The 27540-nt window shown below is 38.8% G+C and overlaps 9 protein-coding genes across 9 annotated transcripts; 4 read left to right on the top strand and 5 right to left on the bottom strand.

Annotated features, from left to right (window-relative positions):
- Positions 1-13527: 13527 nt before the first annotated feature.
- On the bottom strand, positions 13528-14050 carry J4E87_009076 (uncharacterized protein; the record flags this gene model as incomplete). Its single annotated transcript, XM_049380656.1, has 2 exons — positions 13528-13863; positions 13928-14050. The coding sequence occupies 2 exons, from the start codon at positions 14048-14050 to the stop codon at positions 13528-13530; spliced, it is 459 nt and encodes a 152-aa protein (XP_049229500.1).
- Positions 14051-14840: 790 nt separating this feature from the next.
- On the top strand, positions 14841-15791 carry J4E87_009077 (uncharacterized protein; the record flags this gene model as incomplete). The annotated part of the gene is made up of 2 exons (XM_049380657.1): positions 14841-14846; positions 14904-15791. The coding sequence occupies 2 exons, from the start codon at positions 14841-14843 to the stop codon at positions 15789-15791; spliced, it is 894 nt and encodes a 297-aa protein (XP_049229501.1).
- A 419-nt stretch (positions 15792-16210) lies between these two features.
- Positions 16211-16578, bottom strand: J4E87_009078 (uncharacterized protein; the record flags this gene model as incomplete). Its single annotated transcript, XM_049380658.1, has 2 exons — positions 16211-16321; positions 16375-16578. 2 exons carry the CDS (start codon positions 16576-16578, stop codon positions 16211-16213), a joined length of 315 nt encoding a protein of 104 aa, XP_049229502.1.
- A 931-nt stretch (positions 16579-17509) lies between these two features.
- J4E87_009079 (uncharacterized protein) lies at positions 17510-18235 on the top strand (the record flags this gene model as incomplete). Its single annotated transcript, XM_049380659.1, has 1 exon — positions 17510-18235. The coding sequence occupies one exon, from the start codon at positions 17510-17512 to the stop codon at positions 18233-18235; it is 726 nt and encodes a 241-aa protein (XP_049229503.1).
- Positions 18236-18437: 202 nt separating this feature from the next.
- Positions 18438-19829, bottom strand: J4E87_009080 (uncharacterized protein; the record flags this gene model as incomplete). The annotated part of the gene is made up of 1 exon (XM_049380660.1): positions 18438-19829. One exon carries the CDS (start codon positions 19827-19829, stop codon positions 18438-18440), a length of 1392 nt encoding a protein of 463 aa, XP_049229504.1.
- A 98-nt stretch (positions 19830-19927) lies between these two features.
- Positions 19928-20357, top strand: J4E87_009081 (uncharacterized protein; the record flags this gene model as incomplete). The annotated part of the gene is made up of 2 exons (XM_049380661.1): positions 19928-19968; positions 20027-20357. The coding sequence occupies 2 exons, from the start codon at positions 19928-19930 to the stop codon at positions 20355-20357; spliced, it is 372 nt and encodes a 123-aa protein (XP_049229505.1).
- A 132-nt stretch (positions 20358-20489) lies between these two features.
- J4E87_009082 (uncharacterized protein) lies at positions 20490-22680 on the bottom strand (the record flags this gene model as incomplete). The annotated part of the gene is made up of 2 exons (XM_049380662.1): positions 20490-22212; positions 22268-22680. 2 exons carry the CDS (start codon positions 22678-22680, stop codon positions 20490-20492), a joined length of 2136 nt encoding a protein of 711 aa, XP_049229506.1.
- A 375-nt stretch (positions 22681-23055) lies between these two features.
- Positions 23056-25647, top strand: J4E87_009083 (uncharacterized protein; the record flags this gene model as incomplete). Its single annotated transcript, XM_049380663.1, has 2 exons — positions 23056-24267; positions 24319-25647. The coding sequence occupies 2 exons, from the start codon at positions 23056-23058 to the stop codon at positions 25645-25647; spliced, it is 2541 nt and encodes an 846-aa protein (XP_049229507.1).
- Positions 25648-26252: 605 nt separating this feature from the next.
- On the bottom strand, positions 26253-27326 carry J4E87_009084 (uncharacterized protein; the record flags this gene model as incomplete). The annotated part of the gene is made up of 1 exon (XM_049380664.1): positions 26253-27326. The coding sequence occupies one exon, from the start codon at positions 27324-27326 to the stop codon at positions 26253-26255; it is 1074 nt and encodes a 357-aa protein (XP_049229508.1).
- Between the last annotated feature and the right edge of the window lie 214 nt (positions 27327-27540).

Here is a 27540-nt window from a genome sequence, read left to right on the forward strand (position 1 = left end):
AGACTTAAAGTAGTAAAAGAAAGTATCTATAATAACGTTTTTCTTTCTAGAGATATAGATAATATTAAAGTTCTAAAAAAAAAATAGTAAAGATCTACTAATTTATAACTAATTCTAGGTTATTAGTAGAAGAGTAATTAAGCTAGATAATAAGTATTATAGTATTAGTTTTAATAGTAAAGTGTATTCTATATAGATATATATAAAACTTCTTTAAAGTCTAAAGTACTACTTTATATTCTAACTTAGTAGAATACTAAAGATATTCTCTTACTAACTAGAGTATAATTTTAAATTAAATAAAATAGTATTTACTATTAGACTATAGCTATTTAAGATAAGCTTCTTCTCTATTCTAACTAGCGTTAGTTATAAGAAAAACCTTATACTTTAAAGTATTAGAGTAGTTAAGGCTTACTAGCACTAGTGCTAAGTATATAGTATACTTAAGTATATATATTACTTAATTCTAATCTAGACTCTACTTATACTTTATATCTCTATAAAGAAGATAGAAAAGAGACTTAGTAATAGTAGTAAATTCTTTTACCTAGATATAGTAGTAGATATATAGCCTAAAAAAAAAGTAAATATTATATATTATATAGTAAAATAGCTAGTCTAAAAGCTTCTAGACCTTCTTACTATTAAAATAGTATTCTTTAAAGCTAATCTTATAGCTAATAACTTCTAGGCGCTCTATAAGAAAGTAGTACTTCTTACTAAAGACTATCTCTTCTATACGCTTAATATCTATAAAAATATAGTTAAGTTAGAGAATATATTTATAGATATAGTAATAAAAACTAGATATAGCTATTTCTCTACTATAGTTTATTTTAGAACTTCTATAAGTAATATTATTAATAAATACTATAGTGTTTAGCTAATAGTCTTTAAGAATCTTTATTATAACGCGCTAGAATACTATAACTAAGTTAGTTACTTCTATAACTATAGTATATAAATAAAGAAGACTAATAGATATCTAGAAAGCTATTATATTCTAGCTTATAGTATAAAAAGTAATCTAATTATAACTAGAATAGAGATCTATAAAAGAATTAATAAGATATCTAGTAAAGTATTTAGAGAACTTATCTACTATTAAAGATAGATTTATATTATATAAACTAATAGTATTAATCTTTTATATATTAGAGATCTATTAAGCTTATTTATTCTTCTTAGAAACTAAATACTATAGATTATAATACTAACTATTATAGTGTTTCTAGGTACCTCTATTAAGATAAGTATTAGCTATATTAACTATAACCTACTTAAGCTTCTTAGAAATAGTAAAGCTTTATACTTACTAAGCTTTGTATTTAACTATATAGATCTTATATAGTAGATATATATTAGAGTATATTCTATTTAATTTAGTAAATTTCTATAATAAAGCTACTTCTCTATTATAGAGTATCTAGATAAAGAGATTTCTCTCTTTTTACGTAACTTATAATCTAATATAAAGATTAGCTAGTCTCTTTAGTATAAAGTAAGTTTCTTATAGAAATATAGTATATTATAGTTTAAAGATATTATTATATAGTTCTAGGTCTAGTTTATAAATAGATAGGTAAAGTTATTAACACTAAATAGCTTATTCTTTCTAGTTTTTCTATCTAAACTCTATAAGCTTCTCTACTTAAGAAATATTAAGAAATTAAACTTTCTTATCTATAGTCTTATATAAGGTAGTAACCTCTAGTTACTAATAAGTTCTATATATATAATTAAGTATTCTTTTATAATTAACTTTATATATAATAGTATACTTAGTAAGCTTCTATTTATACTAAATAATTAGCTTAGTATTTTTATCTACTTAAGATACCTCTACACTATTATTAAAAAGAGAGTATATCTATTTTCTCTATATCTATTAGATACTTACTAGAAATAGTATATTATATTATCTAAAACTATATATTAGGTTATACTATACTCTTTAGTATAGGTACTAAACTATAAAAGAATTCTTAGCTAGTTCTAAAGTAGAGTTAGTTATAGTACTAACTTATATATATCTAGTAGTATTATTATTATTCTTCTCTTACTTATAATCTATAGTAAAGAATAGATATATAGGCTTAGAGTCTAAGATAATAAAAGAAACTAACTTAGTTCTATCTTTAGACTAAATATAATATTATACTCTACTAAATATATTATATTATATTCTAATATATAACACTATACACTATAGCTTTCTAAGTATAGCTAAGCGTATAAGATTTATAATAATATAAAAGATAGTATAAATAACTATAGTGCTAATATATATAAAGACGTTAAATATAGTACTAATAAATAGTTTATAGCTACTATTAGTAGAAGTAATATCTTATAGTAGGTTACTAAGCTTCTATATCTAGTATTTATATAGTATCTTTAATACACGCGCTATACTAAAGTAAAAAATATTTATCTATATACTTATATTAATAAAGTATTTAATAGAATTACTATAAATATAAATCTAGACCTCTAGTAGATCTATCTAGATAAACGCGTGTCTAGCGCATCTTTATACTCTACGTACTACTTTAGTAAGTATATAGTTAAGAGTATTACTCTATAAGTTACTATAACTAGTAACTTTATATTAAGTTTTTATATTTAAGTAGTATATATTAATAGTATTCTAGAAAGTATTAGTATTATATTAATATAACTATATAGTTAGTAGAAGTTATAATAGATATTTATAGAAAGTGTAATAGTAGAGTATAGATATATAGAAGAGCGTATAGATTTTAGATAAAAATAAAGCCTATCTTAAATCTATAGTATAACTAGCTTTAAAGCTATTTACTATTCTAATACTATTTATACTAATACTATTCTTTTTTAGAAGAATATATAATTAATTAGAAATATTATTCTAACTAATTAGATTAGAAACTATTACTTCTTATACTTTCTAACTTAGAAGCGCTATTATAATATAATTAAGTTATTTTTTAATAAGCTTCTTAAGTTCTAGATTAGAAAAAGCGTCTAAGAACTTAACTATCTTCTTCTTATAGCTTTATAATAAATATCTAGAATTAGCTAATATACTATTATTAATATAGATATTAGTAAGTAGATATATAACTATAAATAGTGTATCTAGAGCTTATAGAAGAAATAGCTATTCTAACTAACTATTCTCTAGTATTATAGTAGTGTTAAATACCTATAAGTTAGAAACTTATCTAATAGTATTCTTTTTAGATAATAGCTAAGAGCTCTATAATTACTTAGAGAGTCTACTTCTTTTCTTAATATAGCTATTATAAACTTAATTAAAGTTATTAAGAATACTTTTATTTAGGCGTTTAATAGTATTACCTTTAGCGCTATAGAGAAATATATTATTCTTACTACTAATAATAATACTATTAGAATTAATATTATTAAGTAGCTAAGTCTACTTAGAGTACTTTATACCTTTCTAAAACTAAATAAACTACTATTAAGTATTTTTATAATTAGCGTAATAGTCTAAGAAAGTAATTATATTAGCTATATTTAATTACTTAAGAATATACTTAGAGTAAAAGTTTTTTTTAAACTTTTTTAGAAAGAATACTAGATATAGGCTATTCTATTATATTATTAGTAATATTAAAATACTTTTTAATCTTAGACCTAAGCTATTTAAGCTTATAGATTAATAGAAAAGTGCTAAAGATTTAGTTAAGATAATTATAGAGTAGACTAAAATTGTATATTCTTTACTTATACTTATTATTCTAATAGTAACTAATTTAACCTAGGTTATAGAGATTATTATAGAGTTTATAATTAGAAATTTTATAACTTTTTTTATTATATATATAGTAAGTGTTAGTATACTTAGTCTTTCTATACTAAATAGTTTCTCTTTTAGAAGCTACATTTCTAGATACCTACTATAGCTTTATTACTATAGTTTTAGATATATAGAAGTAGTACTATTTACTTATTACTTAGTACTTAGTACTTAGTACTTAGTACTTAGTACTTAGTACTTAGTACTTAGTACTTAGTACTTAGTACTTAGTATTTAGATTTATAATCTATTATATTATTATAATATAAGTATAACTACGTAAATACTAATAATAATAATAATAATACTAGCTTATCTCTTTCTCTTTCTTACTAATATACTCTACTAATCTACTCTTTTATATTAATATCTACTATATCTATTTCTTTAATTCTCTACTATTATTCTCTACTATATATTATTAAAGTTACTTATTATAAGCGTACGCGCACGTTTATATTAGTTAACTAATTTAATCTAAGAAAGTATTCTAGATAAATATTATACTATAGAGATTATATAATTAAAAAATAAGTTCTCTATACTTAATAGTGTTTAATTCTCTCTATCTAATAGTAGAAGCTACTTTTTAAATACCTTTATAGTTAGTATAGCTTAGTGTTTTACTTACTATAATACTCTATTAGGTTATTAGTTCTATTAAACTATAGTTCTACACTAGTATATATTCTAAATATACTTTTATAGTATTATACTAACCTAATTAGTATAGTATTTTATTCTACTTCTAATATTACTATTCTAAGTATTAGTTAAATTACTATTTCTTAGTATTTCTAAGTAGCTATCTTATCTATATAATTATTCTATCTAATATTACTTAGTAGTAAGAATATAGTTAGCCTAAACGTAACTACTATTATAGTTCTAGCTAATCTAAAGAAAAGAGCTAAGTTTATACTTATAGTATTTTAAGTAGTTATTATTACTATTTACGTTATATTAATATATACTAACTACTTCTTATACTATATAGTAGAATATATTTCTATAGGCTTTACTATTTATATAGATATTAGAGAGTATAAAGATATATTACTATAAAAATATAAAATAGTTAGTATAGATAAAAAAGTATATAAATACTAGTTTAGTAAAAAAGAGTTCTATTATAAAGAGATTCTATTATCTAAAGTAATATATAAGAGTTTAATACTAAAAAGTATAAGTAAAAAATAAAATAGTATTAGAGCTAGAGATAATTAATAATTAGAGATAATTAAGTATATTATAATTATTCTACTATAAAAGAAAGTTAGAATAAAATCTTTAGTAAAGTAAAGTAGCCTACGTAAGAAAGTTAAGTAATCTAGCTAGAAGATAAGTACTCTAGCTAGTAAGTACTCTAGTAATATAGTCTTAATAATTATTTACTCTAAGAAGCTAATTACTAAGTTTAGGTTTTCTATTTTTAGTAAAGGCTTTAAGCCTTATATACTCTTAGCTAGTATAATTCTTAATAGTAAAGCTATAGTCTACTTAGTTAATAATAAAGCTTTAATTAAGTTTAATTTCTTTATTAAAACTAATAGAGAAATAGTTAAAGTAGGTAGTAAAATCTTTTTAGTAAGTAGTATTAGTAATTATATACTTTATTTTATTTTTAGTACTTCTAAAGAATCTAAGAAGGCTAATCTTATACTTACTAGTATTAAGATTATCTCTAGTTTCTATACTAATATTATCTTAGAGAAGGTTTTTAGAAATAGTAGTATATAGTATATAGGCTATAATTATATAATTAGAATAAGTACACTAGAAGTATTTATTATTCTTATAACTCTTAAGTATAGATTTAACCTTTTATGTATTAAATATAATACTTCTATCTATTCTTCTAATTCTAGTAGAGAACTTAGTAATCTATAAGATACTAGATAGCTTTTAAAAGCTAGAATTATATATATAGCTTAACTATACGCTCTATAGATTATAAAACTCTTTACTATTATAGTATAAGAAGTTTTTAGAAATACTAAGAGCTATTAGTATAATAGCTTCTTAAGAGAAGCTCTATCTTTTCTTTAATTAAGAATATAAAATTCTTATTCTCTTCTATATTAATAATATCTTATTACTCTATTATAAAAGTATAAAGTAATACGTAATAGCTATATAGGCTAAAATCTCTAGTAAGTATAAGATCTAAGATTAGAGAGATATAGAGTAGTTTCTTAGTATTTATATAATTAGAGACTAATATCTAAAGATAATTATACTTATTTATAATATATATATAGATAAGATACTTAAGAAGTTTAAGCTTAAAGATAGATTTTTTTCTCTAATACCTCTACTATTAGAGAAGCTAATTAAGAATACTAAAAAAGTAACTAAGCCTAAGATTAAAAGATACTAGAAAATAGTTAGCTCTATACTTTATATAGTAATTATACTCTAACTAGATATAGTATATACTATTTTAAAGCTTTTATACTTTCTTATAAACTTAAGTAATAAGTATAAAAAAACTATAAAGTAAGTAATTATATATCTCTACTATATCTACTTTAATATAATTTAGTATAGTAACTATAATAGACTTAATCTAATAATTACTAGAAATATATTCTTTACTAATAATCTAGAGACTTACTAATTATTATATAGATATATTACTATATTATATAAAGAAGTAATCTTTTAGAAAGCTATAAAGTAGAGTATAGTTACTACTTCTACTATAGAAGTAGAGCTACTTACTCTTAAGTATACTACTAAAAAAGCTATAGCGCTTAGACGCTTTTTTAAAAAGCTAGTACTTAATTTTAAAGAACTCTAGATAGTCTAGTATAATAATTAGTAAACTATTAAGCTAGTTATTAGAAAGAATAAGTATATTAATACTTAGCTTAGATACGTTAATATCTAGAATATATAGCTATAGTAAAAATATACTAAAGAATTATTTAAAGTTAAGTATTTAGAGACTATAATTATACCTATAAATAGATTAACTAAATTACTTACTTAATAATAGTTTAAGAAGTTTAAATAGCTACTTAACTTATAAAATTTATAATATTTAATTTTTAAAAAGTAGATAGAGTAGAGAAATCTTTATTTAGACTACTACTATAAAAATTAATTATACCTAAGCTAGATCTTAGTTACTCTAAATAGTACTTAGTTATAGAGAAGTAATTACTAATAATTAATATAAGTATAAAGTAGCTAAATTACTAAACTTTTCTACTAAACTAATCTATATAGCTACTAACTTACTAACTACTATAGTAGTAATCTCTCTAATTATAACCTTTATAGTTATTCTTATTAAAGACTAGCTTACTATTCTAGCTATTTTTAAAATTCTTAATCTAAGTTTATAAGTAAGTAGTTTTAGTAGCTTAAGTCTATATATAAATCTTAAGCTATATCTAATTATACTTAGTATATAGTATTATCTTCTTATACTTAGCCTTAGCTAGCTAATACTAAGTATAGTAGTAAAATCTATTACTTATAATACTAGATATAGAGCTATTAGACTAATAACTATATAGCTAAGAATTATAATACTAAAAATAATTATTATATAGCTAAGACTAAGAATTATACTACTAAGACTAGTAATTACACTACTAAGACTAGTTATTACGCTACTAAAACTAATAATAACTATACTAATTCTACTACTAATTCTATAGTAGCTAATTTCTAAACTAAGAAAGCTATAGCTAGAAAGTTAGTAGTAGTAGCTACTAAGTTAAGCTCTAATAATAATATTCTAAGTATTATAATATTAGATTAAAAGCTATAAATAGATAACTCTAAGTAGAAATTATAGGTAGAGCTATTTAACTACTACTTATATTAATTTCTTTTATTCTTTTACTTAGTATTATAAACTTACTATAAGTACTATATTAATTAAACTTATAGAGAGTTATAAGTAGAGTACTTTTTAAGCTCTTCTTACTTAAGAACTTAGAAGTTCTATCTAATAGTTTAGCTAGAGTCTTAGAGCTACTCTTAGCTTCTTTTTTCTACTTTTTATAAGCGTAGAGATTTTTATAAAGCTACTTATAATACTTAATAGTATTTTTAGAGCTTTAGCACTATTATTAAGTTAGTAAAGAATTTAAAAAAGCTAAAAAAAAAAATTATAAACTTACTTAAGTACTATAGTAATTTACTATACTTATAAAGTAATTATAAAAGCTATAGTTAGCTAGATAGTAATTATAAAAGTTATAGAATAAATACTATATAACTTAGTAAAGTTACTTAAAGTAATTAAGCTCTAGAATATTATTAAGAAGCTACTAATAGATATAGTACTTATACTAAAAATATTAAAAAGCATTATAGTTAGATATTACTTTAACTTACTTACGCTAATAACTAGTATATACTAGGTATAGATAATCTAAAAAAGTTTTAGACTTAGAAGTTTTACTCTTAGACCTCTTAGAAAAGTAACTATAACTATAGTTTTTACTTAAAAATACTTTCTTCTCTTAATCTTAAGTGCCTTAGTTCTTAATATAGTTAGATTACTAAAAGTCTAAACTTTAAGTTTAGAAAGTAATATCTTTAATAAAGATACTACTTTTAGAAATAAGCTTAATAGTTTCTTAAATATTCTTATTATTAAAATTATTAAACTAAAAGCTTTTATAACCTAAGTAGATATACTTAATATATAATTCTAAGCGCTTATAATTTTTATAGAAGTTATTACTAAAGTTTCTAAATACTATAAAGCTCTAATCTAGTTAATTATTAGAATTTATAAAGCTTTAAAATAGTTAAGTATTAAGAGCTTAATTACTTTAGGTAAAGCTACTAGAGAATAGACTATTAGCTACTATTATTCTAGAAGAAAGAAGTAGAATATAATTAGTAAATACCTAGAGTTAATTAAAGTAGATAGATTAAGCGCTTAACTATAAAGTATTATTAAGTAAAGTACTATTACACTAAGCGCTATTACGCTAAGTACTTACTTATATATTATAATTACTACTACTAAGAGTATTATAATTAGAGCGTAAAATACTATTATAGTAGAAGCTAAAGCGCTAATACTTATAGCTATTATTTAAGTTAAAAGTTAAGTTATTAAACTAAATTATAATAGTTAGCTATTAATTTAGATATAAAAGTAAGAACTTACTATAGTAATAGAGAAAATAAAAAAGTAAGTAAAGTAGTATATTAAGTAGAGTAGAGAATTAAGCGTAAAGCTTAAAAGCGCTAAGACTTAAAAGCTAAGAATTTTAAGTAAATAAGTTAATTAGATAGATAGCTTATTAGCTTATTAGCTTATTAGCTTAAGTATCTTAATAATATAAAAGTAGATAATTATAGTAAAAAAGAGAAGAATTAAAAAACTTATTATTATAAAGTCTCTAATTCTAGTCTAAGTACGCACTTATATAGATAGCTAGCGTAGCTTATTAAGCTATTAATTACACTATAAATCTTACCTAAAAGAGATTAGAAACTTAGATCTTACTATTAGAATTATCTTTTACTAGTTAGATACCTAAATTTCTATAGCTATTAGCTATATTCTAGACTATTATAAAGTAATTTCTAAACTAATAGAGTTAATTTCTAAACTATTAGACTTTATTTAAATAAGTAAAAGCTTACTACTATTAGTGTTAAGTATAATTAAACGCTTAGTTAGGCTATAACCTACTACTACGCTCTAGATTCTTAAGCCTAGACTTTACTAAAGTATACTAATTATAGTAGATTTAATAGAATTAATTTTAGTAGAATAGATTAATACTTTTACTACTCTAGAAAGTATATTAAAGTTAGAGAGTAGTTATAATTATCTAATTATAAATACGTAATTACTTAGCTCTTAGGTATATAGCTAGAGATTTTATTCTAACTTTCTTAAATAGTAGAATAATTATAATATACTTAATTATCTTTAATTATTAATTATCTCTAGCTCTAATAAAATACTTTAGCTAGTAGTTAAGAAGCTTAAGAAAGCTACTTTTACTAAAAGTACTAATAGTAAATATCTAGATATTTTCTTCTTTACTAATAAAAGTAAACCTTCTACTTATAAAAGAGAGTAGTATATTTAGAATTATAATTATAGTATAAGAGATACTATTAAATATCTTATTAATAAAATTAATATAAAACTAGATATTTATTACTACTTCTATAACGCTACTAACTTTAATACTATACTTACTTCTTTCTCTCTATTTAAAACTTCTTAGGCTTATACTAGTAGTCTAGCGTCTAGTCTATTATTATCTTCTAGCTTCTTATTCTCTCTAATAATATTACTACTACTAGTTCTACTACTTTCTTTTTAGTTTAAGATACTAATACTAGCTCTATTAGCTTCTATAGCTAGTTTATTAGAACTATATTATAGTAGATAGAATATAAAGTAGACTAGATATATTAGTAACACTATTAGTATATAGATTTTAGATAAGCTTTTTATTTTATCTAAAATCTAACTACTATTTATACTATAATAGTATATTACTAATATCTCTACTTAAATATTTATTTTACTATTTACTTTCTTTCTTATATATTTTCTTTATCTTTTTTTTATATTATAAGTAAGTAATATAGTTTAGATAGTATAATAAAACTATACTATAAGAAAAAGAAGATTTATACTAGTATATAAAGTATTTTTATAAAAATAAAATCTATAATAATCTAAGAATTATTTAGAAGAAAAACGTCTTTTTATAAAAGCTTTTTAAGATTATCTTATTATAAACTATTTTATTTTTTACTTATACTTTTTAGTATTAAACTCTTATATATTACTTTAGATAATAGAATCTCTTTATAATAGAACTCTTTTCTACTAAATTAATATCTATATACTTTCTTACTTATACTAACTATTTTATATTATTATAGTAATATATCTTTATACTTTCTAATACCTATACACTATATTAATATATCTTTAGATTTCTAAGAGTAATTTATAAAATAGAAAAAGTATACTTTTACTAAGATTTTAGAATATATATTCTAATTATAAACTTTAAAATATATTACTCTATTAGTTATAAGCTAATAAGTATATATAATTATATTATAATTTTCTTAGAAATTAGTATTAAAATTTTTCTATAAAGTAGTTTAGTATTAAAATAGCTTTATAGCTAGCCTAAATTTAAAAGCTTTAACTACTTTAAAAGTAGTACTACTAAGACTCTAAGCTTTAGCTTATCTATCTCTAAAGTGCTAAAACTTTTAGTTATATATTCTTTAGTATACTAGTAATAAACCTTACTTTTTTAGAACTAGTTTATAGGCTATAGAATTATTAGTTTACTAATAAATTATAATTATATATATATAGTAAGTAATATTACTAGCTATTAGAGATATACTCTCTAATAAAAGAAGTTTATATAATACTTACGTTAGGTTACTATTATAGCTAGAAGCTAAGCCTTAGTAAGAAATATTAAAACTTTAGATAGAAGTAATACGCGTGCGCGCGCGTAGCGTAATACTTTAGATAGAAGTAAATATTACGCGTATAGCGTAAGATATAATATAATTACTTATATATATAAGTATATCTTAGCGTAAGTAAAAACTATAGCTAATAGAAGCTCTATAAAAGATAGATAGCGTAGACCTCTAGAGCTTATATAAGCTTTACATCTTAAGAAGATTTAAAATACTACTTTCTAGTATAGCTAGAAAGTAGAGTAATTCTATTTATAATTACTTCTAGCTATATTATTAGACTCTCTACGTAAGCTATAGTACACTTTCTATACTAATATATAGTTTACTTATACTCTATACTTTTTAGTAAAGTACTTTTATACTTTAATAAGTATAATCTCTTTCTAATCTTCTAAGAGTATTTTATTACTACTAGAAATCTTTTAAAAAATACTACTTATATAGTAAATATAGAAACTATAGATATATAGAAAAAGATAGAATTACTACTTTTCTAAGTAGTCTATTAAAAGGTTATAATTTTAAAGCTCTTAACATTACTATTATAAGTTATTAGATATCTTATCTTTAGTATATAAGTAGTTAGAATTTATATATAGTTAAGTGTTATATAGATAAGAGTACTTAAAACTATCTAGAATATTAAATCTATAGTAGTATATAAATATAGCTTTACTTACTATAGTAAAAGAGCTAAGTTAGTATATATTCTACATAAACTTAAAAGCTATAGACATATCTAGGTATAAATATATTATATAGTATTTTTATACTATAAAAATATACTAAATTTAAAGTTAGAGATAGCTATTATTAGTCTAGATTCTCTCTTACTAGATCTAGTATCTCTTAGTATTTAGAATAATTTTTCTTCTATTAATAAAGTATTTCTCTAACTCTTAGATAGTAAAGTCTTATATAAAGAGAATACTATACTTCTTACTAGTAGAATATTTCTTATACTAAACTCTATCTCTTAGAACACTACTCTTAGTGTTATTTATAACTTCTTTTAGATATAATACTTTCTAGTTAAATATTTACTCTAATAACACTACGTATAGAATAGAAGTAATTCTAGTAGCTACTAGTGTATAAGATTTTAGCTATTACGCCTATATTAGTAATAGATAAGTAGACTCTAAAGCTTCTTTCTCTAGTAGCTAGCTTTCTAGCTAGCGCTGTATAGACTCTATACTTTCTATAATATCTATAATAGTAGTATTAATAGTAGTAGTAAAGAAGAAGTAGTATTATTAATTAGCTATATAATATTAGAAGCGTAAGTTACTATATAGGTCTAAAGGTAAGTAAGAGGTTCTAAGCGTAATACGCTATCTTAAGTATAGTACTAAGCTATATTAGGTATTTATATCTTAGCTAAATAAAATATTAAAGCTACTTAAATTAGCTTAGCTATTATATACAGATCTATAGAGTAGTTAGTTACTATTTAATAAAATAGTTAAGAATATATATATAATATATTTAAGCTAAAGATAGTCTATAAATACTATAAACTTTTTAGATTAGTAGTAAAATATTATATATACGTAAAGTAAAGCTAGAATACGTAGAGTTTAATAGAGTCTTTATAATATAATTACTTTATAAACTTACTTTATATAGTAGAATAGCTTTTTATAGATAACTATAGTGTACCTACTAGTCTATTTTAAGAATTAAAGTGCTCTAGCGCTAGTAAGAGCTTTAGAATAGCGCTATCTTTAATAGAAAAGTTTACGCTCTTAGCGTAATAAAAAAGCATTAGTAGTAGAAGTCTCTAATAAGCGTAAGATTATACTGCGTATTAACTTAGAAGCTTATTTCTACTTAATGTATTAATTTCTACTTGTAAACCTTTTCTACACACCTAAGTAGCTAAGCTAATCTATGTTAATAGTAAGTATGCGTTCTAGTCGCAATATGCGACGAGTAGAGTAACTTACACTAGGTCCTATCTATAAATTAAATTTCTTGTCTCGTCTAAGTTGCTCTTAGTCTTCGCGACACTCTCTTGTAGATTATTAGAAAGAAGCGAGACTAGGTTATATATGTTACTGCTGCGCATGCTGTATGCTATAGCGTGTGCGTAAGGGCCCGCCTAGGACTAATATGCGGGTCATCGCACTATTTTTCTCCGCCTCAATCCGCTGGCCTGATCAAGTTGAAGCACGATGCGATATGCCAGATCTCCTGTAGGTGGTTAGGGGTTCGTTCCGTCCTGGAAGAGTGACTATAAGATCGGCGCCCTAGTTCTAGCCCTCCGAGGTTGTCACGCGCGCCCTATCGCCGGTGAACGAGCCCGGATTTATAGTCGTTACTTTTGCGTTCAGTACTACGATCACGCCCAGTTCTTGCGCTCGCTTGACCATGGCCTGCTGCAGATCTACGCGATGGCAGTCGGAGAATGGCGCTTCGTACTTGCGGCGGATGTTCGCATCGAACTCTGCCTCGTGCGCAAGTATCTTGCCGCGATAGTTGTGGACAGTCAGTGCGATGGGCTCGCAGACACGATCGCGGATAGTGTCGTAAACAGACCAGTTCAGAAGGAGACGTGTAGCATTAGGTGTAAGTTGAAGGCCTGCGCCTATCTGGAATGCTGGTTAGTATAGACACCGATTGCAACCATCTGGTGTCGTAGACGTGAGCACATACTTCAGCCAGCTCCCTTGCGCCCTCCAATACCGTCACCGAGTGTCCTGACAAGGCACATTGTATCGCTGCGGCGAGTCCAGAGAGCCCAGCGCCCACGACTAAGATGTCGAGCTTGTGTGGCATAGCTGGCGTTGGTTCAAGTCGTGGCGGAAAAGGCAAGACAAAAGTCAAGCTGCGAAGACGAGTCGACCCAGCGGAACTGACGTGTGCAGGCGCGTCGTCGCCGTACTCGACTAACGTTCTATCGGACACGCATCTATCGCCGGCCGCAGCGCGTTTCGATGCGTGCAGGATAATGTCTCTTCCGGAGTGGTGTGGGGGATGCGGGGTTGCTTTAAGCCACCCTTGCAGTGCTTGCAGCACCCGGGCGTGCGCGCAGGTCGGTAACGCTTGGCGTGGGATAACAATGGTGGCAGCACACAGAACAACGGAGCATAATCCCAGGTGGCACGTCGAAAGATTGATGCTTTGTCGCTTTGGAGGTGTCGGTATCATTTGCGATGGGCCATTCGAAAAGCATGCCAACTAGCCTGTATCGCAGCACCTCCCCAATGCGAGATTGGTATTGTACGGCAGCTTGCTCGACCGTCGTCATGACGCTAATACTGCAACGATCACGGCCAGACGCTCGCTTGTACATCCCGTGGCATTCAAAGATTCCCGTTGCTCGATAGCTACGGAGATGCGCCGCGCCTCACGTCATGGGGTGGGGTAATGGAAAGACGTTCCGCCCTACCGTTGTTCAAGATATATTCCACGTCACTACGCGTCTGCAACAACATTCCACGCTGTTCGAACAAATACCATTCAACAACCATGGTCTCTCTCGACAAGCCAATCGTGCTCCATTACGAAGGCTCCATCTTCTCGCACCGGGTATTATGGTATCTATGGCTTCGCGGTATACCCTATGATGAATGTGTACATCATTTCCGTCTCTTTCAGTTGCGTCAGCTAAGAAGTCATCTAGATCCAGCCGGCATTCATGCCGCGTGAAGACCTTGAACTGCTGGGCGTCGGCTACAGAAAGATACCCGTCGTGATCATCGGAAAGGACATATACTGCGATTCTCGATTCATCATCTCCAAGCTAGAGTCTCTGTACCCCAACAGCGCTCTCTCACCTTCCACGCCAATGGATGTTGGTATCAGAAAGCTCTTCGAAAACTGGACAATCGACGGCGGCATCTTCGCCAACGCCGTGAGGATGATACCATACTGGCAGGAGACAAGCTTCCTATCGAATGAAGCCTTTGTAGATGATCGTCAGAAGCTCATGGGAAGGCGCTTCACCGCCGATGATATGGAGATGGGGCGGCCCGATGGCACGCAGCATTTGCAGCTCGCTTTTGACATGTTGGAGTCTACTTTCCTTGCCGATGGCAGGGCGTGGATTTTGAACACACAAGAACCCTCGCTAGCAGATATTGATTGTGTGTGGCCGTTCAAGTGGTTGATGTCGGAGCCCACTATGAAGGACAGTCTTCCCGCGCGTTACTTCAACGCTGAGACGTATCCGAGAGTATTTTCGTGGGTAGAGAGATTTGTGGCACAACTGGAAAAGAAAAGGAAGAGAATGCCAATGCTCAAAACGCTGGATGGAAATACTATGGCACAACGAACTCTTGGCACTTCTACCTCACCAGAAAACGTCACATTCATCGATGACAATTCACATAAGCTCAAATACGGCGACGAGGTCGAGATATTTCCTTCCGATTACGGACATATGGGAAAGACTGTTGGGAATCTCGTTGGTCTTACAATTGACGAGGTCACTATCTGTAACAGCAAAAGCATCCGTGTACATTTTCCGCGCTGGAACTTCAGTGTCGTCAAAATCGCGTCTAAGTCCATGATCTAGACAACTGATAGATCCGATTTCCGTTCATCTTTCTCGCTACGGTTAGTGAATTTAGTGAGCTCGTTCCAAGGCAATAGTTGCTGTCTCATCGCTTTTCATCACCGAAGCGTTTTCCTATCGGTCACTGTAGCTGCTGTAACATTGCGTTATAGAACACCAGCGGACTAGATGTTTAGCAATTCGCACTTTAGTTTGTAGTCATTGCAGGTAAGCTGGGACATTTGAAACATAACGCTACGATGGAGATGAGCATATGAGCCCATGCAAAATGGTACGTCCGTGTCATAAGCCTTTTGTTATCGAATTAAATTAATCGTGGTTGGTAAAACTTTGCAGGACGGTATACATCGACCTCTGACGCAACACGACGACAGCAAAGTCACTGCTGTTCACGAAAGCTATTCTTCCTTGTCCGCAGCTTATGAGGCTAATGAATTGCCAGCGCCATTCTCCTTGCAGTAATAGTTCAACTCATCACCACCGATGTGATTCCCTAGCGATTGACAAAGGTTGAGCTTGCCGACTTCGGTCTGCACAATGTTAGCATGCGAAGGGTTCATGGAGGGATTCTTGTATGTCTCACCATCTTGCAATCGGCACATGTATCCCATTGCTGGTCGCCAGTGTTGCGATTCAGATATGCGTCGCATGCCTTTGTTGTTGCGTCGGCGTTGTACACGTATTGTCCGCCGACTTCATCGACACAAAGACCTTCCCTGTGGAGGTCGGCGTTGACGAAGGAGCCCACGAGGATGGGAAGTGCGGAGAGGACGACTGAGAAATGCATGACGGCTTCAGGTTTCGAAATAGCTCAGACAGAGCGAAGGTAACGACAGAATTGACTGTAAAAGCCAGGTGCACCAAAGGATTAAAGAGCGGAAGTTGGGTACTGCTCAGAACCGGATGTGGAAACAAGATAAATAAGTAAGAACTGATGATAGAACGGATCCTCGTTCATGCTTTCATGGCCATCACTACAATTGTCCTTTGTCCATTCTCGGCGCAATTGTGGCGAGCGCGCCCCTTCTTCCAAGGTTTTGAAACGTGGTTGAGCCACCGCGGTATCGAGGGACCGCACAGCAATGCCCCAATCCCACATTCCCTCGGCAGGTGAACCGAGTGCACTATTAGAGCGGTGTCCTATTAGAAGTCGGGAATTCTATGCCTTGTATTATTAAGGGTAGATGCCGAGAACCCGGAAAGGGTTTGCACTTCATGCGCTTCGGCCCGAAAGAACGATGCGGGCGTGCTTTTGTTACAGTGATACTCGAGGAGCCACTCGACTCATGTTGCGCCTAGCGAGACCCACTCAGAATAAGTAATCCTACGGCGAGCCTTTGGGTAGGCATGGAAGAACTATTCGTACTTCGAGACAGCAAATCACCGGACAACCATGAAACCAATCAGCCGCGCACCTGAACACGTTACCTAGGTTCGTATACTCCACCACTATTGATCCTTCATAAATCCCTGCCAAGAAATGTATTGACGTACCTGTTTACCAAGATAGCTGGAATGTTAAAATTGCGTCTCAGAACCCATGTTACGATCAGTCATACAGCCGACGCTGCCAATGCGGTGCTAACTTGCTCGCATTTCTTGACGATAAGTAGAGCACGCCTCCCTGATCATGAATTCTTCTCACCACCTTACCTGCCCTGTCACTCTTTTCGTAAAGTTCTACACATTCGTTTCACCTCATATATGTACTCGCTATAATGCACTCCACTTCCTTCATCACCCTCATTTTTGGCGCCGCTCTCGTCGCGGCTGCTCCCGCACCCGTCAAAATCGGACTGGATGACGTTATCCTCCACGGCAAAGGCCACTTCACCGTTATGAAACGATCTGCCTTTGAAGAGCTGGAAGCTGCACGCAAGGCCAGTGCTGTACCTCCGAAGCCTGCCTACCTTGCTGAGATTCACTTCTCCGGCAACGAGACCAAAACACCAGACAAGCAGCACTTGAAACGCGACACCAGCATTATCATTCCAAACCCCAACTCTCGTTTCTTGGGCTGGGATGTTCAAATGAGCCAAGTCACCAAGGGCGCACCGACTACTATCTCCGTCGCCTCGGGTTTCTCCATTAGTAACAGCATTTCGGTTGGGGCGAGCAGCACTTTGACACTAGTCAAGGACTTCCTCCAAGTCTCCATGTCAATCGACTACAGCCAGACGTGGCAAACGACTCAGACGCAAACCTTCACCGCCGAGGTCCCCAAGGACAAGTATGGCGCTTTTGTCAGTAACCCTTGGACCAACCGTGCGAGTGGAAGTGTCTGGACGGGTACCATCGGTGGTTATGGAGAGCTATCCGACTACCAGGCTGACTCGTTCGAGTCAAAGCAGTTTGACAATATGGAATGGGTTGATGGTGTTATCAGTCTTTGTACAGGCGACGAGTTTCCTCTCAAGAGATGCTTGGGCGAGGGTACACTATGAGGCTGGACAGCACATACTGACTTGACTGCGTGTCGGAATCGAGGATGCATGGAGGATCAAGACGGCTTCATAGATCCAGTACAGCTAATAATGTTCAAGTGCTGTTTTGTAGAGGAGAGCGTTTGTTGTGAGACCCATCGAGCATGAGGCAATCGCATGTCAAACACCCAGCACTAGGCCGAGAGCCTGGTTGATCATGCCTCTATACCTGCATCGTTCTGTCCATCCAAGGCTTCAGCGCCGCAAGGCCGATGACAACAGCCTCCTCTGTTCTAATTGTCCTGCTGCCCTGTCCCGGAACCAAATTAACCCAAGCATCAAAAAGCTCGCTAGCCATCGATTTGCCCAATCCTCTTGCCGCGAGAACCGGGTCGTTGGCAATAGCCGGTTCTATGCCGGCCTGGCCTCCGAACACAATAAGGAGGTGTTTAAAGGGTTTGTGAGCTTTGGCTTTGGCTGCAAACGTAGCAGACTCATTGCTGGTGTCAGTAAATAGTGAATAGACGGACTGGCCGCGTTCCGATGTTCCTATAGACATGTCATAGCCATCTGGGTATTCGCAATCGGAGAAGACGGCGCTGAGTGATGGAGCGCGTCGGACCGTGTAACCCCAGTAGTAGCCGCCTTCCTCACGTGGAAGACTGGCCGCGCATGCCGTAGCATTTAGTAGATTACATTCCTGCTGAGATAGGTGGGGCCAGTTGGGAGGTGCATCGGCGTTGGTGAAGCGAACGGTTGTGCGCATGCCTTGCTCAGGAGGGGCTTCTTTGGGGACAGGGACGCGGATGGGATGCGGCAGACCGCATTTGACGTATGCATACTCTGAGTCATGAGACAGAGATGTCCCTGAGCTGTTGTTCTTGGGTATCAATGATGCGGGCAAATGGGCTGGGCCGACAAAGACACCCTCGCGGTACCGACACCACTCGTGGCTTCGAAGATGGTGCGGCATATCCATACTTGGGAGATTACCAACCCATTTGAGATTCTGATGTTCCTTGAAGATGCTCAATCGGGGATCCTCGGCGTCGTATCGTAGATGAGGTGGGCATTCGGCATAAGACAATAAATGGCAAAGGAACTGGTCTGGGCTCTGCCATGCCTCATCGTGCTCCAGGATAGAGTCGAGGACTTGTTGCTTGGACCGTCCTCTGCGGATGTATCTTGGATCAACGACTCTGGGATCGACATTGGTAGGATCTTCATCGAATACGACGATTTCATCGACACAGTAGATGGCAGCTGCGCGTGCGATTCGTCCGACTTGGATAGTCTTGTGATCGGGCTTCTTGGCATTGAGAGTCCAGCTTCCGGGCAAAGCGATGGTGACGGTCCAGTCGCGACCTTTGGTTGGTGCGAAAAGAGCGGTAGGTTTAGAAGTATCAACGTCGTCTATTTGTTGCTCTTGGGTGTCGCGTTTGCGTTTCTTGGCAGGACTGACGTTATCATGTGGAGGCTTATGCACGGCCATGGTCAGTCTTGGACTTGAGCTGGAGCCCTTCGAAGTCACGATGTCGTGGACAAAGATGGCGCAACGTGCTCTCGGGTAGCGGGTGCGGTCGCGGGAAAATGTGAACCGGTCGGTAGGTAGCATGTTGCTACTTGAAGGTTGCAACTTTTCGGCCTGTCTTGGCGCGCCCACCCCTGTCGCACCGCGGCTTGCGGACTTAACTGCGATGTCTCTTTCCCACCATGACAGTGGTACAAGCGCCTCACAATATGGACGCGCACAGGTATGCCTAGCCACCGCCCCCTTCCTTGCTCGCAGACAAAACTGACAACCCCGTCCAGGCCCACGGCGTCGCCTGCGACGCCCACCGGCACGCTCTTGGCCTTCCTCGCCCTCTACCTCACTACGCTCTTCTCCCTCGATACGTGGGCCGCCGCACGAGGCTCCCCCTACCGCGCACCAGGCATCGACAACTCGACGCATCGTCCTCCCGTCACGGCACCGGCACGAGGCAGCTACCAGGGCGGCATGCATGGTCGCGGTCGTGCTGGACCCGGGCCTGGTAGTCAAGCGCGGGGCCGTGGACACGCCGGGAGCGTCGCGCAGACGGGCGACTCGAGACCGCCGATTCAGATGGGTGGCACAGCTGGGTGCGGCGCTTGTTTGACCTAGGGCAGGCGACGCGAGGCGGTGGGCACAGCACTTGCATGGCTGACGATGAGTGGCGGCCTAGTCTTGAGCCTATCTTGACATCTTCATTGCTCCCTTTCGCGCCAAGCGACTCGGTGATGCTAACGATACTAACTACGCTCCCCTCCGCACATTCGTACTCATCAACGTGATCTTTTTGCCCTTCTTCTTCTTTCCGCCGGCCGGCTTCTTCGCACCTTCCTCGCCTCCTTCTAAAGACATGGCTTGCGCTCGGGCAAGCATGTCCTCCTCGGCAAGCAAATCCTTCTCCCAGCCCTGCAGCCATCCATCGTCGCCATCATGATGATCCTGCGGCCCAAACACTGGAGACGCGCCTGCCACTATCGCCGTACCCCATACGGTCCGTGGCGCTGACGGGCTTGACGAAGGAGAAGCCAGCGGAGCGAAGCCATCGCCACGCCGCCGTGGCCAGGGTGGCGACGTCGAAGAGTTGTCTCCATCCATGACGGGCTGCGCGTCCGGCATGCTGCCTGATGCTAGAGGCTGGAAGTCGTCGGCGGAGAATCTCTCCGTCATGCTTGGACGCCTTCTGCGCGCAGATGCAAACTCGGCGTACTCGGCCTTTTCCGCACGCTGTCGTGCCTTCTCTTCTTTGCTCTCTTTCTCAACATGCCTCTTTCGCCTCCTCTCAATATCGGGTCGGAAGCGGTCCAGGACTTCTGGGGCAACAGTATCGGTCCAATCACATTCAAGGAAAGCAACCTCACAGCCGTGTGGTAGATGCGCCAGGTATTTTGTGCGCTTGCGCAATTCGTCATCGACTACGTGTCCCGTAGATACGTGCTCGACACGGGGAAGGATCGTTGAGGGGAACGAGGCGAAATTTCCGAAAGCCGCTTTCAAAATGCGGATGTCTAACGGAGATAAGTAGTAATGCAATAGTGCTTGGTAGAAGAAATATTCCGCGGGCGTCTGGTGGTGCTCGTGGTGCTGTCGATTGCGAAGCTCTGCAAGCGTCAGAGACATGCCGTGGCTTGCTGCTGAAGAGTGCGAAGAGACAGACATGGCCCTGTCCTTGCCATAAGCAGTCCCGACCTGGGAATGGTCCTGTACAGTGTTCATGTCTGGCGCCGTCGTCTCGTTGAATACCATGGGCGCTCTCTTCATCTTGGGTTCCGCGGGCTTGCAGGCCTCGTCTGGGGGGTTTCCGATTCCTCTAAGTTTCTCCTTGGCCTCTCGGATATTCCGTATCGCCTTGTTGGTCCATTCCATGCTGTCTTCGGCAAACATGACTTCATCCTCTTTGCCTTGGTGCTCCAGCTTCACAATCTCTTGATCATGTTGGTCCAGCATGTAGTCCTCACCGCCGCGCATTATGCGGGCATAGTCGGTCACCTCGGCGGCATGATACCAGGGGATATCTTCGTCTTTGGTCATAGCGTAGGCGCCATCGCGGGGCATAGCCAGGGTGCTTCCCGCGGATCTGACAGCCAAGCGGAGAACTACATCGCCTCCCTCGCGGGGAGGCTCGCCCTCCTGGCCTGTGTACCAGCGCACTGGCCTCGTTTCAGAGGCGTATATGGTGTCGAAGCACAGCGGGCATTTGCTCGAACGCGCCCGCTTGTCTCGGGCCTTGGCGTCGTCTTCGGAATGCATGTAGCGGATGAGACATGGGAGACAGAAGATGTGGCCACACCTCGCCATCCTGGGGGCTAGGGGTGTGCCAAGGCAGATGGGACACGAGGCATCTTGCGAAATCTCGGAAGCCAGTATCTGCAGGACGTTGTTCCAATCGAGGTGGACATCGGCATCGACACTTTGGGCGCGGTAGTCGCCGCGGGGGTCTACGATGAAGCGGTAGTTGGCGTGCACGTATCTGCATGGTGTTAGCGGAATGGTCGACACGGTGCTGCTCCGGCTGGGACTCTCACCTTGCCTTGTCTACGGCGTGGTAGCCCGAGCCAAGGCCCCACGTCGGGTTGCGCCGATAGCTCCTTGCGTGGCCATGGGCGGCATGGTTGGTTGGGCGGGGCGGCAAGCTGAAGTTCATGAGGTGGGTAATGGACGTCTGGCCCTTGCGGTTCTGGAAGGGACGCATGGCGAGAGACTCGGCAATGGCATCCTCGTCCGTCTGCCTGAAGCGCTTCGACGCCTTGTGCTGTTTCTTCTGCTGCTGCGAGTTGCGGGGAGTCGGCAATGACCGCGCGGGCGCGCCACTACCCCGCGGCTGCGTGGAGAAGCTGCTGGTGCTGGCGGAGGGCGTCTGCGTCTGGGCGGGTGAAGCGGGCCCCGAGGGAGCGGAGGCCTTGGACGAGGCGGCGGCGGTGGGCGGATTGCTGGACATGACGCCCAGCTAAGGGTTCACGAGCAGGACAAGGGCGAATAATGCGAGTGCGGTGGTATGTAGCTGCGAGGGTTGGCGTCCCCAAGAGGTGGCTTGGAGACGACGAGAGTCGCAAGACCGAGTGGCGATGGTGCTCTGACGACAGCGTCTCCGCACAGACGGCTGCGATTGCCCTTTCGGATCACGTTGGCGCGGCTTCTTGTACAACCTCATCGATTCCGACCCCAACAGCAATCCACCCCGACCTCTAGTCGTCCTGATACCATGACCCCGCAGTCCCACTAGACACTCCCCTCGACCCGTTGCCGCGCACGCTGGCTGCGACGGCTCCCGCCAGCGCCCACGGTCGAGGCAACACGGCCTCCAGCGCCCACGATGCCCGGCCCGTACCTGCCTGGCAGCAGAAGGCACGAGCAGCAGTACTACCACCACGCGATGCCGCCCCAGACACACTCGCCCGTCCACCACAATCCCTATGCCGCGCCCTACCACCACCAGCAACACCACCACCAGCAACATCACCACCAGCACCACCAGCACCACCAGCAGGCACCGCACCATGGCCCTCTCCACGCCTATGCCCAGCAGCCGCCGCCGTGGTACTCTTACCAGCAGCCGCCGCTCCAGTACGCCATGCCTCCGCGCCCGTTCCAGCCTCAACCCCATGCCTCGCCCGTCGTCGTCTCTTCGCAGCTGCACACGCTTCCCCCGCGCATGCCCACGCCGGCGCCGCACTCGCCCGCTGCCATGACTGTCGACGCCCCGCCGCCCTCGCCCCATTCCGTCACATTCAGGCCTTTCTACCCGCCTCTGCCCTGGCTGTCCGCCCCCGACTCCGTCTTCCCGCCACGCGCGACACCCCGCCGGCGAAGGCGCAGGGCTCCCGTTCACATCGAGGACCAGGCTCTGGCCCTACCCTCGCGTGACGCCACGTACCTCGACCAAGGCACCCACGGCCAGCTGACCCCGTCCGAGGAGCCCGACGACTCGCAGGCTTCTACCATACCGGCACCCTCTGACGCTGATGTCGATACTCCGTCCACCTCACACCCGCCTTCGGAAGTCGATCTGGCGCAATCTGCCCCGCCGTCTGCTGCAACACCATTGCCCGTACAATCGCCAGCCCAGCCTTCAGCCACTGTCAAGCAACACGCCCGCAACCCCACGATCCCAGCCGTGCCCCGCGTTCCTGTCAAACCAATACAGGCTCCCAGTGCACCTTCGATGACGCAACAGTCGGTTAAATCGCCCGCCGGCACTCATCAGGAACACACCCAGAATGGAGACACTACAGCAACAACACCCCACACAGGCCCAAACTCCGAAGAGACTCCAAAGGCATCTCCGCCTCGGCCGGCAGCACCAAAATCCTGGGCAGAGCTGTTGAGGGCAAAGAACACTCCCGCCGTCGCGCAGCCAGCTCCCTCTCCCAACAATACCTTGGCTATTTCCAACGGCCCTGTAGTACCTAGCAACACCACGCTTGCACACGTTCTGGCGTCTTTCTCAGTTGACGCCGAGACAAAGGCTTCCTTTATCGAGCCTCGAGGGCTTGTAAACACGGGCAACTTGTGCTACATGAACTCGGTGCGACCTAACCCGCTACTCTACTCTGTGCCACGCTGACTTGTCTTGCAGATTCTCCAAGTACTACTGTTCTGCGTTCCCTTTTACGACTTCCTTGATCAGGTGGCAAAGCGCGCTGCGCACAGCTTCAAGTCCGAAACTCCTCTCGTGGATGCCATGATCATGTTCCTGCGCGACTTCCGACTCATCGACTCTGCCGACACCGTCGACCAACTCCGTCTTCGGCTAAAAGGCAACGAGCTCGAGCAGTACGGCGACCCGCTCACACCAGAGTACGTATACGACGTCATAAAGCGTCTACCTCGATTCGACAATATGAAGAGGGGTCAGCAAGAAGACGCCGAGGAGTTTCTGGGCTTCTTGCTTGCTGGACTGCACGACGAGTGCGTCCACATCATCAAGAGTGGCAAGCAGAGCCAGTCCGCAGACGCCGTCGCATCCCCCGGGACCGCACGATCAGGCTCCATTGATGGTGGTTGGGAAGAGGTTGGGCACAAGCAAAAAACTTCTATTACACAAAATTCTGGGGCGATTGATGTTGAAAGTCCCATCACCAAGATCTTCGGTGGCAAGCTGCGGTCGGAATACAAGAGGCCAGGCGAGAAGGCCTCGGTCACACTTGAGCCGTACCAACCCCTCCAGCTCGATATCGGTGAGCCCAACACTAACAACATCTCTGATGCTCTCAAGAATCTTACGCGTCTCGAGACGTTGGATGGTGCGGCTCGGGGTTCCAAAGCTTCCACCAAACAAGTGCATATTGAGACCCTCCCACCAGTCCTCATTCTTCACCTGAAGCGTTTTCACTACGACGAAAAGGGACCACAAAAGATTTGGAAGAAGATTGGGTACCCCTTGGAGTTGGAGCTACCGAAAGAGGTTTTTCCCCCGCATAAACGAAGCAGCTACCACATCCAAGGATGCTTCCCGCGTTATCGCCTCATTGGGGTCGTGTACCACCACGGTAAGAACGCAAGTGGTGGCCACTACACCGTCGACCTCCGGCGCCAGGAGGGCAAGGAATGGATCCGAATGGACGATACCATCATCCGCCGCATCCGCGCCGAGGATGTCGCTGAAGGCGGCGCTGAAGAGGATCCCAAGGTCCTCGCGGCCGGACTCGAGCAACACCAGAGCGATATGGGGATGAGCAAGAACTACTTTGCCCGGATTGACCTGGATGAGCAAGGGACGGACAAAGGAGGCTGGAACCAAGTCAGTGGAGCCGAGAAGCAAAAGGATAGCATCAAGAAATGGACTGGTGCTGTCAATGGCACGACAACCCCCATCTCACCGGGCAAGAGGACGCCACTGCCCAGCGAGAATGTGCGCGACAACAAGGTGGCCTACATCCTGTTCTATCAGCGCATGGAGAATTGAAGAAGTATGAAGTAAATGGGCCAGGCCGAAAGTGACGAACCGGCCTCTATCCTAGCCGCTTTATGCACGTCACCTCAGAGCTCTACTACAGCATGTACGACTGAGTAAAAATGTCACGATATGCATACCAATGAAGCGTGCAACAGATCTGCCGGGTCTGCATGGTTTACCGCGCAGCAGCGTGGTAGCGCCTTCAGGTCAATGTGATAGCCTGTGGCGGTTGTTGAGCACGCGACAAATAATAAAACGATCCAATGTTCACTCCTGCCCCATTCGTACATGCTCTGCTAACAACCACGGTACCTAGGTACTGATGTAACCCATTAGGTTAGCTGCTTAGCCCACCACCCAAGGCTCACGGTCGTGACGTGCGGGGAAGAACGCACACATGATAAGAGACAGTGCAAAGCTTCAATGTAACGCACAGCAATGTTCGATTCCAACAACCAAAGTACACTCCAATTTTCTTGATTCTACGTGAACTAAGGCTACCTGTCTGATTGCGTCTGCATCAATCGATGCAGTTCGATATTGTATCAAGGTGCGCTCGTCATTCTCTCAAATTCCATCACACACCGGCGCTCATGTGTTACCACTTATCGTGTCTACCTGTTCTTCACGGCTACCTTGTCCGCCCCCTTCTTCGCCACCTTGGTTCGCTTGTTCGTCTTTTGTTGCGCATTCCTGGCTGGCTTGTCCTTCTGTTTTTGAGCATCCCTGGCTGCATACAGTGCCGCCTTCGCTGCCGCCTTGACTCGGTCGTCCTCCTCTTTGCGCTCGGCTTTGAGTTGCTCTTCTGCCTCCTCAGCGATACGCTTCTCTGCTCTCTTCCTCGCCGTCTTCGCTCTTTCCGTCGCCAGGCGGCGCTGTTCGTCGTCGAAAACCTTGTACAATTTCTCCTGCATAACTCGGCCGACTTCGCAGGTACTTGGGCAGTTCAAATGCCCGAAGCATTGCAAGCCTTCTGGGCCATGATCGCAAATGTAATCGCCAGCGTCTGATTGGCAGCTACCCGGACACAATATCCGTTGCATGTTGAAGCAACGCAACTCGCACACGAAGTGCAAGGGATTGTCGCACGAACTGTGCCCACACAAGTGGGACGCCTGCACGTCCTTGTTCCACATCAAATCCTCAAATCCAATGACCTTCAAGACGAGGAGATTGAATTGGAATCTCCGGGTCATACCACCTGCTGTGATGCTGACCTGCCCATATCTGTGTCGCTCCCCGAATGGGTCTGCGGGGGTTGAAGCCTCCTTCGGTATCCAGCATCCGTTGTGACCAACGGCAATTCGGCCGGCAGAGAGGTGGTTCAGGAGCGTCTTGGGGTTTGACTGGCGCATGACATACTCTCGGTCGGGGTGCACTTTCGATTTGACTCCGGAGGATGTGGCGGCAAGGTCGTGATAGATCATTTCGTTGTCTTTGCGGAGCTTGTCGAGTTGGGCTCTGATATCAGGGATTGGATCTCTACGTACGTCAGGCGTAGGAGGCATCGAGGAACGGATGGACTTCAGAACCTTGGCGAGATAGCGTTTTCGCGTTCGGGGTGTCTTGTCGCCGAGTTTACGTTGGACACGTATAAGAGGGGGAGCTGTCGGGGAACGCGTTGAGGCAACAGTCCGACGCGGTTGCTTGGCGCGTGGCTTCCTGCTCGTTTTACGACTTGGAGCCATGGTTGGTTTCTGAGATGAAAGATACAATAATAATGTAGAGAAGACTTAAGTGCAGAATAATAAAGATAAAGGTTAATTGTTGTTGCTTGCACAGCTACGCTACGCTACTTAAGTAGTAATGTTTGCTGCCTTAAATGCTAGACGCTTTAACTTCTGCAAGCCTTAGACCGCTAGACGCTTAGAGCCTACCTATAACGCGGACAATCTCGCTGCA

This window comes from Alternaria ethzedia (assembly GCF_023757985.1).
Source record: "Alternaria ethzedia strain BMP 0044 chromosome Unknown scaffold_32, whole genome shotgun sequence".
NCBI lineage: Eukaryota > Fungi > Ascomycota > Dothideomycetes > Pleosporales > Pleosporaceae > Alternaria > Alternaria ethzedia.